Below are 13,553 nucleotides of genomic sequence, written 5' to 3'. Positions count from 1 at the left end.
TGCTTTTATTATCTTAAAACTTTATTGCCACTACATCATTAAAATGTATTTCAGATACTAAAGTTCAAAAAATAAGATTGTAAGAAATTACTCTGAAACAGATTCACATACGTAGAAACAAACTTATGGTTACCAAAGGAGAAAGGGGGTAGGGGAGGAATAAATTAGGAGTGTGGGATTAGCAGATACAAACTATTGTATATAAAATAAACAAGGTCCTACTGTATAGCACAGGGAACTATATTCAATATCCTGTAATAAACCATAATGGAAAAGAATATGAAAAAGAATATATTTATATGTATATATAACTGAATCACTTTGCTGTACACAAGAAACTAACACAGCATTGTAAATCAACTATACTTCAGTTAAAAAAAAGGATATTGCTCTGAGAAAGCATGTAATAGGTTGATTTTAATACCTGCAAAAGGCACTTTTTCTTCCTAACTATCTTTTTTTGTGTGTGTATAGAAAAGGATCATGGGTATATGAGATACTTTAATTCCTTTCAGGTATTGCATTAGAGAGCACAATTCAAAATCAGGAGGCTTAGAAGGTGATCAGAAACCAAGTAATATTTCATGTTTTCTGAGAGCACTTACCCTATTACAACACCCTTATCTCTGTTATGTAAAGGTCTTATTTTCCTTTCAGTATATTTATTTGAAGAGGGCAAAGAGTTGTGTGGCCAACTGATTGGACAGTGTTTTGTTTTTTTTTTTTTTTGCTTCTCTTGCCTCTGCTCTGTCATGGTCACTGTACTACTTTGGATGCATACTTTCACTTTGAGCAGTATGACTTGAAGTTTGAATGGTGGGTAAATAATTGTTCATCTCCACATAAATAAATTAGCCTTTGCCTTTTTGGCAAATCAAGTGGATTTGGGAAGGTTGTCTAGCATAAGTAATCTATAATTTTTGTGCTTCTACTGATTGTTATTTTACATGTTGACTGGTTTTGTAAATTCATGCAGACTTTGAGAGAGTTCAAGATAGCAGTGCCATTTCAGTGTTAATGTTAACAATTAAATATGTAGATCAAAGCATGATCTATTTTGGCTAAGAAGATACTGATAGAGCACCTTAATTTGAATAGGAGTATCTTTTAGATATATAGTTTTACCTAATTGTACTTCCTACTCATAAAATAGATTTAGCTTACTTTAAGGAAAATCCAAACATTTAAACATAAAATAATTTAAATTCAAGTTTAACTTTGATTTAGCATAATTTAAATAATCTTAAATTAGATACTGAAAGTAATTCCATGCATGGCTCTTCTGTGTAATGAAACTTACTATGTTTAATTTTCCCAGCAGAAATTCAGGAACCAAAAGCTCCCAGTCCTTCTATAAACCGGCAAACCAGCATTGAAACGGATAGAGTGTCTAAAGAGTTCATAGAATTTCTCAAGACCTTCCACAAGACAGGCCAAGAAGTCTATAAGCAGACCAAGCTGTTTTTGGAAACAATGCATTACAAAAGGGTAGGTTGAGAACCACTTAGAAACATGAGTTTTGGTTTTAGGAAAGGTCTTAGAGATAATGTAGTGCAACTTTGTCATTTTACAACTGAGAAAATAAAGACCCAGGAATGTTAAGTGACTTACCTGAGAAATGTCACTGAACCAAGTTAAACACGCCTCCCAGGCTAATACTTTTCCTCTGCAACTCAATGGTGTTTGGATCATCTTCGCATGGAACGTCTGGCATCAGAGCTACTTGGTGTTGTGTACTTTAGTAATAAGCCTTCCTAACTTGTCACCTTGTAAATAGTGTAAACTGCCAAGAGAGCCATAGTAGACCTTGAACTCTAAGTAACAATCATTAGACCAGTAGTAATCATTTTAGGTTTTTTTAGTTTTGTTTTGTATTGATTTTTAATTTTCCTCTCCTTGCTCAGGTAGAGAAGGGAAAGCTAAAATTTAAACATTGAAAGGGACCTTAGCAACTATATAGTTACCGTCCCTTTATTTTACAGGTGGGGAGGTTACCGTCCCTTTATTTTACAGGTGGGGAGGTTGAGAGCCAGAGAGGATAAGTGACTTGTCCAGGGTCACTTGGATAACACCTTGTGTCTTCCACACATGTGTCTTTGACCTGTACTTTCTAACCCATAATTTCAACAATGAACCACTCTTGCCCACATGTTTTTCCTCTTCATTCCTATCATTCCTATTTTCTCCAGTCCTAGTGTATGCCCAGTGGTGAGCAACCTTTTTACCACATATGGGTCAAGTCTAGAAAATTAAGTATTTTCAGAATTGCATTAAATTTTTTTCAGCCATTTTATCTTTATCAGGAAACATTTAATATCTCTACTGAGATTTTTTTTTAATTTCCTCATTCCTAGAAGGTATCTCTTTTGTCTGAAATTTCATTCAGCACCTACATAATCCACACACATTGCAGTATTGCAATGTAACGCTTGACTTTTCAACAACTGTTGTTTACTAAGACTCTTCAGAAGCTGAAGGGTTTATTTTTTTACCCTTTTGTCTTTTTGATTAATCTCATTAGCTACTTAATAGTCCCTTGTAGTCCCTTTTCACATTCTTTAAGAAATATTTCTATTACACACGAGACAGGCAGTGACATCATTAACACAGAATTCATTTATGTTGAACATACAGTTGTCATCAGCTACTTTTTTCTTCTTTGAAGTCACCACAGCAAGAATTTAAATTTTATTGAGAAAATGGGAAGGTGGGGGAGGGAGTGGGGTGCTAAGAAGAAGCTAAAGAAGAATTTACAAGGTTTAGTTTTTTAAACTTATTATTGTTACATATTTAGTTTACATAACTAGAATTTAAGAATCTCACTGTGAGAAACAAGCTTCAAATAGGTTTATGAGTGGCCATGGACTCAGGGATGTATATGGTCACCAGTGAAATGAAGAATGTCTAGATTTCTTTGTCATTTGGACAAAAAACTGTATGTGCCCAGGGTAATTTTAAAACATTATATAGACCCAGCTAGATGTTCACCTTTCCCATCATAACTTGAAAACCATATTTTCTAACTTAATAAGCTCCCTGACTTGGTAAAAAAATTTTTTTCCACAAATTTATTCATATGAAAATATTTTCAAAACACACAGACCACAGTTAAATCAAAGTAAATAAGACTCCTAGAGAAACTCTTTTGCTGCCCAAACTATTTAAATCCTGCCCTTGCTAATTGTTGATAAATCCCTCACCTACATTTTCCCCTGTTGTGAAAGTGTAGCTTGCCCCATTTTTAAAAGTATATCCTTTGTAACCCTCTGCTATCTCAAAATTTAGACCCTTTAATTTATTGGATATTGCATTAAAGCTTTTTTTTTATTATTATTATTTTTGTGTGTGTGTGGTACGCGGGCCTCTCACTGCTGTGGCCTCTCCCATTGTGGAGCACAGGCTCCAGATGCGCAGGCCCAGCGGCCATGGCTCACGGGCCCACCCGCTCCGCGGCATGTGGGATCTTCCCAGACCGGGGCACAAACCCGTGTCCCCTGCATCGGCAGGCGGACCCTCAACCACTGTGCCACCAGGGAAGCCCCCATTAAAGCTTTCTAATAAATGAACTTTCTGGGTTTTTCAATGCTGTTTTTAAAACACGATTTCTTTATTAGTAGTAGTTCAAATATGCTCTTTTTCCTTGCGAAGGAAGCAGTCAAGCACAGTGTTAAGACCTTTTGCTGATTTCAGTGTTCTTTTCCCAGCCATTCATTCTGTAAAAGTCTGGTATTGATTATATTATATACTTAAAGTTTTTCTGATATTAATTCTCCTGAAAAACTGTTTTCTAAACCTAAATGAGGAGGAAGAAAATATAATAATTTAAAATATGGCTATATCTTCTCTTCCCCAAGATAAGTAAAAAGATAGGTGTTCTCCTATATTTTAAAATAGCTTTACAATTCTAAACCATATGTGTGTGCAAGGAGTAGTTTGCCCTGCTATGTAATTACTGTTAGGAGAGCAGAAGCATGTATTCAAAACAAAGAAGCTTTAATCAACAGAGTAGGCTTTAATTATGGTAAGAAAATCAGGGGGTTGGGGCAAGTAACCCAGAACCTAATGGTTCTGGGTTAATTTTAAAATCAGAGGCATTAAGGATGAGAAGTGAGGCAACAGGACAGTGGGAAAACATCTGAGGTGATGGAATGTGTACATCATAAGAAGGAAAACTAGGTAAAAGATGGAGTTGGTAACTATGTTAAAAGTAATGAATGAAGAAAAATAATCAAGAACATGTCATACCAAGGCAGCCTTGATGGCTCAGTGGGTGAGGCTGGTGCGATATAGTCTCCCAGCTTTGACATTGTTTCTCAGGCCCTTTCCTATTGTGCACAGCTGCAAAAAGAACAGTGGCCAGAATGGAAGAGGATGTGGGTCAAAGTGTACCAGGAGAGAGATACGCCTTCTACAGAGAAGATCCTCATGGACAGGAAGGTCAAGCTAGAAGGGCAGCTAAAAGAGACTATGGAAAAATGGTTTTTAGAGCTTTTGCAAGGACTTGTGAGAGGCTGCAGACATTTTGGAGAAGGCAACACAATGAAGAAGTAAAAGATGATAACCCTTACCTGAAGAGCCTCTATGAGGGCCTCATAAGGACTGAAGTCCACATTCAGAAGGTGTTCATGAAGCATGGCTTACTTAACTTGAACCAGTTATGGTTCAGATCTAGCCAAGTTTTGACTCTTACAGGCGTGAGGCCTCGTTCCACATGCTGGTTGAGGAGAAGGAACTGGGCACAGTGGTGCTAGTGTGGGGTACAACTGCACGGGCACACCCAAAGGCCCACCCTGCTGCGGGTGGTGAAAGAAATGTAGCAGCCTCTTGAAGAGACTTTTTTAAACTAGCTGCTATACTCCTTGAAAGCCTGGTTCACTTTACTCATCTATGAGTACTTTTGATATTTTCCTAAACCTTGTTGGAAAACTCCAGTAACCAATGGCTAAACACACAATTGCACTAAGGAACTCTAATTCGGGAGTCTGTTCCATTGATTTTTAGAACTACATGTTTAGTAATGTCACGTATTTGCAGAAGAGGCCAACAGGACACTACTGGACCTCTAGAGTGTCATGAATAATGCTGTATCTCCTCAAACTCTGGTGACATCAGAGTGTTTTAAGTGAATGCAGCGTCTTTGGGAATTCTGCAGTTTGGCTACCTGACTGCACCAACTGCACTGATTCTTCTGCATCTCACTGTGAAATGTGAGTTATTGGAACACTTAGCCCCCTACACATTTCATTCATTGAAGGAAAGGCACAAGTTTAAACATTTCCGATGCTGAAAAATGATATGATGATGTTTGTACAGAGCATATTTGAGTTCATTTGTAATTTGTAATCATCTAGCTCCTGAAAGTGATGGACTACTGGCTTTTCCTTAGAGGTATGAAATGAACATATATACCTTAACACTTCTTACCACCTTCATTTTGCCAATAATTGAATTTGACAAAAGTCAATTACTTTTGCTCTGTTTTGTTCATCTAAAGGTAGAAATGTTTCAATCTGTATTCAACTAGCTACATGACCTCAAGGTATATTCCCTGATAAGGTGGACTATCTTAAAATCTGAGGACTGCATGCTTGTCGTACTTTAAATGTTAATGTTTAATTTTAAGTTTTATTTAGGAGGAGTAAAGCCCTAATATGTTCAGTTTCCTAAAAAAAATTATTGAAGGCAGCAGAAAGTAGCAATACCAAAAAAAAATGAACATTAAAGTTAAAACCTAAATAGATCAGACAGTTAACTGTAGTACAACAGAAAATTAATCCAGAAAACAGATCATGGAGATCCAGTTTTTTTGTTTGTTTGTTTGTTTGTTTTTTTGCGGTACGTGGGCCTCTCGCTGTTGTGGCCTCTCCTGTTGCGGAGCACAGGCTTCGGACGCGCAGGCTCAGCGGCCATGGCTCACAGGCCCAGCCGCTGCGCGGCATGTAGGATCCTCCCGGACCGGGGCACGAACCCGTGTCCCCTGCATCGGCAGGCGGACTCTAAACCACTGTGCCACCAGGGAAGCCCATGGAGATCCAGTTTTTAAAGATGAAATACACAGAAAACATAATTAAGGAAATAGTCAAAGATTTTCAAAATGGGGGTGGAAAAAAAAAAAAAGAGATTTCAGCCAGACAGTTAAGAAAAAATACAGAGAACCTCTCGGAATATTCAAAGGAACATACCCACTTGTCAAACTTTTACACTACAAAGAAAAAGTTTTTTAGGAAAAAACTAAAATGGCTTTACACAGACATTATAGAAAAGATGATCCCAGGCATTGGCTAGAGAATGCTTAAAGAAAAGGGTTCATTTACACTGCTAGGCTGTGTTTTTTCTTAGAAAACTATGAAAAAACCTTTAAAAGAATTTACCAGCACAAACCTGCAATCATATCACTTAGCTCCTTTGGCAAGAACTTTGAAGGATCTGAGATGTACTCTCCTTGCAAGTTAAAAGTTAGCCTGCCATAGTTTCATGGATACTGGCAGAAGACACAAGCTTCCTGGGTCAGAAAAAAAAGAGGCCAGTTTATTACAGCACTAGCAGTAACCAGAGTATATCAGCGTTTGTACCAATTTCCTACGTATCAATTCCCACAGGGCAGTGCAAAGAAGACCAGGTAATGCCTGCACATGCAGTAAGTTATAATAGAGAAGAGGATCTTTTATAGGGCCATGAGCTTGCCTGACCTTTGCCCCAGAGAGAAACATTATTATACTAGACAGTAAACAATCTACCCTTTTCACTTAAGGGAGGCTCTGCCTCTGTCTTCCAGTCCTGTCTGCTGTACAGCTATCCTTGAAAAGGGTGCAGAACAAAGGCAGTCAGTGTCTCTCCTCACAAGATGTGTAGAAATAGGAGAGATCTATGTAGAATTGTCTCCCCACATCTTCACAATATTATAAGGGGTGGAACAATAGTAAATGGCCACTTTCATTCTTTCTTTCATTCAACTAGTGTTGAGCACTATACCTGGCTCTATTGTAGGCACCAAGGATGCGGGAGTGAACAGTGCCCTCATGGAGCCGACATTTTAGTGGAGGAGATAGACAATAAACTAATTTATAATATATAACAGTGGTAAGTCCTCCAAATAATCTAAAGCAGGAAGAGAGGACAGAGTGGCAAGGGGGTTCACATTACGAATTAAACATTACTGAAGTGTAAATCTGTGCAAGAGAAATAGAAATATAAAAAGGAGTTTTCTGAATTGTAACAAAATTAGTGATTGTGTGGAACTGGTGTAGGAATAGGTGATCCATTGCCACCTGTAAAACAAGCCATTTAGGCCTTTAAAAGGAGGTCACGGTTTCTGGTTAGAAGTAAGTACTAGTAATAATCACAAGAATGAAGTGTGTTCTTAGTGTTACGATTTGGTGCAAATGAAAGGTAGCCATGTGTAAGCTACCTAAGTAGATAATCCATTGCAGAAAGTACTGAATTATGTGCATTCAGTCTTCCTGTTTAACCTGGATGCCCTCTGAGAATTTTAATATTTTTTATATTATTGTCTTGTACAGTGGCTGGCCAGTCTATTAACCATGTAGTAAATGTTTTTAGAATGGATAGAAATATCATTTTCCAGAAATTGGGGAAAAATAATCTTACCGGAAAATCCAAGGGAAAACAGAATACTAATAGAGGTATAAATTTAGCAACGTGGTGAGATAAATCCACAAAATTTAGTTATAGTACAAGATGCCAGAGATAAAAAGCTAAAGAGCCTAGCACATTTTTTTAAAAATAGCAATTTTTGAAGACAATAGCAATAAAAAGATTAAATATTAAATAATAACTTAATCTAATATAGAAAGTTAGAGGCTCATTCAAAGAATTAAAAGACTGTTTCTGGATTTTATCTTGGATTTAGCTGAGGAAGTATAATATCCTGGATCTAGCTGAGGAAAACAAAAAGATAAATTTACAAATACTTTGCAGGTCAATATGAACACTTAAAATATTAAATTACAATGTTACATTGTTTATTCTAGAAAAAGAAGGACGCAGGGGTTTGTGAGGGAAGGTTTCTAAATGTAACAGACTTCAAAATATACTAAAATGAAAGTTACAACTAGATATGATTTTCATATATATATATTCAGTATGTAGAGAGAGAGAGAAGAGAAAGAGAGCAGTGAAATAAACTGGGATTCCAGAAATAAATTCAGTTTCTCAGGAGCAAATTATATGAGAATTGGAAAACAAAGGGGAACAGGATTGCTTTTTACTAATTGCCGCTGAAAAAGGGAAGTTTGTATGCAGATTATTTAAGGTCTGTTTTTCATATTATGGACCTTACATGCCAGCCAAATAAAAGAGCTAAGCAGGAAAAAACTTAGAAGAAAGCAGATTAAGATTTGTTTCACCTACAGAGAGGAGCTAAATTCAGCTGTTGAAGAATTGTTCTTAATGACCAGAGAAAGGTTTAACGGTATTAAAAAACATTCAGGCAGTCACGGTGGTCACAGAGCGCTCTGAGTGCTGTGAGGCCTGCGAAGTTATTTTGACCGAGGGAATGGAGGACACCTTCTTGGAGGAGGCAAGATGTGTACTGAGCCTTAAAGGAGATACTGTGGAACTTCCTTGGGCAGCTGTTGGAGGTTTGGAGAGGAGTAAAAATCATCTGGACTGGACTTCCCTGGTGGCGCAGTGGTTGAGAGTCCGCCTGCCGATGCAGGGGACATGGGCTCGTGCCCCGGTCCGGGAAGATCCCACATGCCGTGGAGCGGCTGGGCCCGTGAGCCATGGCCCCTGAACCTACGCGTCCGGAGCCTGTGCTCCGCAACGGGAGAGGCCACAACAGTGAGAGGCCCGCGTACCGCAAAAAAAAAAAAAAAAAGGCGTCTGGACAGAGAATAATTTCACAGTGTTAGAGAGGCGGGAAAACTAAATGCAGATTCTCAACAATAGGTAACCTGGCAGGGTAAGTGGGGACCAGATCATAAGATAAGACGATCAGTTGAGAAGAGAAAGATAAAATGTGGGGAGAGCAGCCGAACTCCAGGTGAGAGATAATGAGGACCCAAACCAGGGAAGGATCGACGGGAGAGACATTGTGAAGGCAGATAGGCAAGGTTTGGTCACTGTCCCTCACCCCAAGGCATTTTTTCTAAGGTAGCCAAAGCATCAGGGTCTGCGTGCTTCATTAGGGCTTTATTGGCCCGTGTCATTGGCCTGTGCAGAGGTGGTCTGTGAGAAGCAGTCCTGTGGAATTTGTCTTGGGCCGTATTCATGCCCATCTGTGATGAAATCTATGAGAACCCTTGGAGAAATTCCTGATTTTGGTGTCAGAATTTCACCTGAAGAATTAGTTTGCTTTTACATTTTGGACACTCAGTTATGTGACTCTTTTCAACTTAGTGATGATTGCTAGAAAGTTTAGTTAGAGACAAATTTATGGGCTGACTTTTTCCTAACTTCTGTATCTTCAAGGAATACATTTTTGTGTTATCTTTCCTGGCTCTACTTTCTGTTTCTGTTTCTCTCTGTGTTTTGTTTATCATTTTCTAGGTTGTTGTGCAGAACTGTGTTTATCTTTTATATAGACTTCAGATATTCTTTGGAAGAAAGTATATGTGAATATATATATTTGTGTTACACCTATAAAATCAGTAAAACCAAATAAAAATGATAAAGCCCAGTGTTAGAGGGGCTGTGGAGAAACAAGCACACCTACGTGGCTAATGACTGTACTTGGAGTTTCTGAGGGTTATATATCTAGCAATAGATATTTAGAGCTGTAAAGTTGTCCAGACTTATTAAGCTGTTAATGCCACTTTTGAAAATGAATCACAAAGAAATAACCTAAAAGAAACAGTCTTCGCATAGTTGTTTATAGCTGCAATATATAAGTAGCAAAAAAAGGGAAAGAACCCAAGTACACAGTGGTAGAAGTGGTTAAATAAATTGGTTAACATAATGGAATATTATAAAGCCATCAGATGGTTAAGTAGATTAGATAAATCAAAATGTACATAAACATGCAAATTATCAAAATATGCATTGTACCCATATAAGAATGTGTATATACAGCAAAAAGAAGTGAGAGGTCATGGAATGTTGTAAATAATATTAATGGACAGGCTTTTCTCCCCTGCAGCATTAATTTAATTTGTAAGTACTTTTGAGATTAGTTCAAGGAGTGGGTTTTGTAAAATTTAGAGCTTTCCTCGTGTTCTTTCTTCAGCTACTAAGCAGACTCTTTGTCCCTTTGTTTCAGGATTTAAGCATTGAGGAACAGTCAGAGTGTACTCAGGATTTTTACCAGAATGTGGCTGAGAGAATGCAGACTCGTGGAAAAGGTAATACCTTGTTAGCCTGCCTTTGAGGGATTGCTGGTAGTTGCATAGGGCCTACTGCTGAGTCTCTTAGCAGTTTCCCTCTTTCTTAAAAGTCTTGGTTGGGGCCTCCCTGGTGGCGCAAGTGGTTGAGAGTCCGCCTGCCGATGCAGGGGATACGGGTTCGTGCCCCGGTCTGGGAGGATCCCATATGCCGCGGAGCGGCTGGGCCCGTGAGCCATGGCCGCTGAGCCTGCGCGTCCGGAGCCTGCGCGTCCGGAGCCTGTGCTCCGCAACGGGGGAGGCCACAACAGTGAGAGGCCCGCATACCGCAAAAAAAAAAAAAAAAAAAAAAAAAAAAAAAAAAAAAAAAAAAAAAGTCTTGGTTGGTTTGCCTGCTCTGTTCTGTAAATTACTCCGCTGACATTCAGGTAGCTGGTGTTATACTTAGCAGTGTCTTTGAATACCACCATGTATATCATTCCAAGATAATTAAGCAATTGGATAATTTCTTGAGCAATGTTTAATAATTTCATTAGGGGTAGGGACAGATTAAAACCCCTTGGGAGGCTTCTAAATGAAACCCCCATCTTGGAATTGCCATCTTGCTGAGTCATTATTCATGACCATGTATTCCTCATGTGAGTTGGGGCAGGAAAGGAATTGAGAACCACTGGCTGTGCTTTAGGTTTTCAGGGATTCTTCTTGAATTTGACTTGCATTGATGTAGATTTTAGGGTGTACTTAGCGTACATGTATATCTGAGAAATCTGCCCTATATGTATACCTCAGAGCAACCCCTAAGGTTTCATAGGAAAGCTCAGAAAAATGAAAGGGTGAGTCTTGCCAGCATTCATCAGTCTTGGGAATTTCATGTGCTTTTCTAATGTAGCGGTAGGGAATGACCCATGCTGAGCTCTTCCCACTTGGCAGGGTGTACAACTGTTAGGTCCTGCCAAACAGCTTAAGTTAGAAGTAGGGATTCTATAAAAGGCAGCCCCAAAAGTTGAGGTAATTTTTTAAAGGGTACTTTTTAATGTAACATCTTATACTTTTGTTTCTGAGTATATTTAATGTATTTCTGGTAAATTAGTTTTCTGCTACATTGAAAGTACTGTGAAAACATACTCTTAATTTTAAATGTTCATCCTTCATTCAAATATCCATTTGGATATTTCAGTGCCTCCAGAAAGAGTTGAGAAGATAATGGATCAGATTGAAAAGTACATCATGACTCGTCTCTATAAATATGTGTTCTGTCCAGAAACTACTGATGATGAGAAGAAAGATCTTGCTATTCAAAAAAGGATCAGGTAGCTGATTGTTCTGCTTTTTCTTGTTGTATTTATTTACCTCCTGTTGGAAGAACACATTGCAGGAAAACAGGACACTTGAGTTTCAAACCTTCAGAGCAAGTAACAGCTTAGGTACCTGCCATCCTTAGCATATAAACTCCTTTGTGGTGTCAGAAAGAAAAGGAATGTGGTAAACTGACAGGAAGAAAAGGCTTAAGTCACCATCTTGCTTATTCATTTAAATCCAGGCAGCTTTAGATAAGAACCATGTTTGATATGTGAGACTGTTTAAATCTCCAAAATCTCCAAGGAACAGGAGGAAATTTCATTGTTTTCTCATTTCACTGCACTAACTCTCTTGTCAGGCAGGAAGCTGTGAGTATCCATATCAAGGCAGTTTGTGTCGTTTTTCCTCATTCCTACCACGGGTGCTCGTGATTTGATTCAGCCATTCCTCCAATCGCATCTTTCTGCTACCACTGGGTTGCTAACACTTCGTAAAGCACCCACTCTTCCATGGCCAGAAGAGTGAGCCCCAGTGTTCTGCATTCCAATGGCAGCAAAACACTGAGGAAAGAGGCCGTCTACCTGTGGGAACAGGGCCAAGCCCGAGCATGATGAGGAGCTTCTGGAGGAGAGGGGCCTAGGAATTGCAAGTGGGGTTCCCAGACAGCGGGGCTGGTAATGGTAGCTTTGTACTTGATAGTGTCTCACCAGAAGTGAGGAGTTGATCTTGGGAAGATGGAAGACAGAGCCAGAAGTAACTAGGTGGGCTTTGGACTGAGGTGCAGGGTGAGAGTGTTAGTCAAGCAAGTGGTGAGGGTCAGCAGCAGAATCTCTGGAGCAAAGGTTCTATGTGACCAGGAACCTCAGTGATCCAGGCAGAGGTGACACAGGCTTGCTGACCTCTTACTCAGGCTCTGATGTGCCTCAGAAGTCGAGGGCAGAGCCGAAAAGGCCAGGGAGCAGCAGAGGCTTCTCAGATCCTCATTCAAGTATCAAGTGCTTTTCAATCATAGTATAATCTCATTTCAACTGGTAAGATTGTCTTCTGCTCTATTGTGATAAGTGCAGAAGAGAAGCCTCGATTTAGGATTCCAGTTACTTCAGCACATCAGCTGAGCTCCTAGTATGTGCGTGCGCCAAGGATTGCCTGATTAGTCAGCGGTGCCCCATCCCCATTCCCTTAACCGAGGAAATGGCAAGGTAATTGCTTACAGTCCATCCCTGGAGCTTTTTTTCACTGTCTCTGTCTCTCTCTCTCTTGGTAGAGCCCTGCACTGGGTTACACCTCAGATGCTTTGTGTCCCTGTTAATGAAGAAATTCCAGAGGTGTCTGATATGGTGGTGAAAGCAATTACAGGTCAGTGAAACTGAGAGCTTTTATATTTGGATGTTTTTCCCTTGAAGTTAGCATTTGGCTTTATAAATCTATACTTATTTCAGTAAGTAAAAAGACAGTGTTCCTAAAGTACTTTTTTTTTTTTTTTTTTTTTTTTTTGCGGTATGCGGGCCTCTCACTGCTGTGGCCTCCCCCGTTGCGGAGCACAGGCTCCGGATGCGCAGGCCCAGCGGCCATGGCTCACGGGCCCAGCCGCTCCGCGGCATATGGGATCCTCCCAGACCGGGGCACGAACCCGTATCCCCTGCATCGGCAGGCGGACTCTCAACCACTTGCGCCACCAGGGAGGCCCCTAAAGTACTTTTAAAATGCGAACTGCCAAAGCTATGTTGGAATGTGGTAAAAGTGATTTAAGAGTGTTAGTTTTATGAATTTGAAGCATGCAGATTGGCAGGTAAACCACTTTCCCCCTTCATTTTCCATGACTTATTTCTTGAGCATTGAACTAAAGTCAAATACAGCTAGGGTAAATTTCTTAAAACTCAGTTGCATTTATATATTCAAAATAATTTTGAGAGGTGGAATTGGTGAGGTAGGGTCATCCCCAAGCTAGAATTATATATTAAAATGATGCCTCTA

At 39.4% G+C, this 13,553-nt stretch overlaps 1 protein-coding gene and 1 pseudogene across 7 annotated transcripts in view; both read left to right on the top strand.

Moving 5' to 3' along the window:
* Positions 1–13,553, top strand: part of LOC132477033 (rab5 GDP/GTP exchange factor) — a 119,310-nt gene that overhangs the window by 42,356 nt on the left and 63,401 nt on the right. For 4 of the 7 annotated variants that reach the window (XM_060079297.1, XM_060079298.1, XM_060079299.1 and 1 more), the window contains exons 4-7: positions 1,319–1,488; positions 10,220–10,301; positions 11,458–11,590; positions 12,844–12,935. In XM_060079297.1, the coding sequence (XP_059935280.1) occupies positions 1,319–1,488; positions 10,220–10,301; positions 11,458–11,590; positions 12,844–12,935 (477 nt within the window). The remainder of the gene's footprint in view (positions 1–1,318; positions 1,489–10,219; positions 10,302–11,457; positions 11,591–12,843; positions 12,936–13,553) is intronic. The other 3 variants (XM_060079300.1, XM_060079302.1, XM_060079304.1) reach the window with 1 other exon arrangement.
* Positions 4,125–4,817, top strand: LOC132476026 (grpE protein homolog 1, mitochondrial-like; annotated as a pseudogene).

Source organism: Mesoplodon densirostris, chromosome 16 (genome assembly GCF_025265405.1).
Source record: "Mesoplodon densirostris isolate mMesDen1 chromosome 16, mMesDen1 primary haplotype, whole genome shotgun sequence".
NCBI lineage: Eukaryota > Metazoa > Chordata > Mammalia > Artiodactyla > Ziphiidae > Mesoplodon > Mesoplodon densirostris.
Note: the sequence above shows the minus strand (reverse complement) of the source record. Positions and strands in the feature narration are given on the sequence as shown.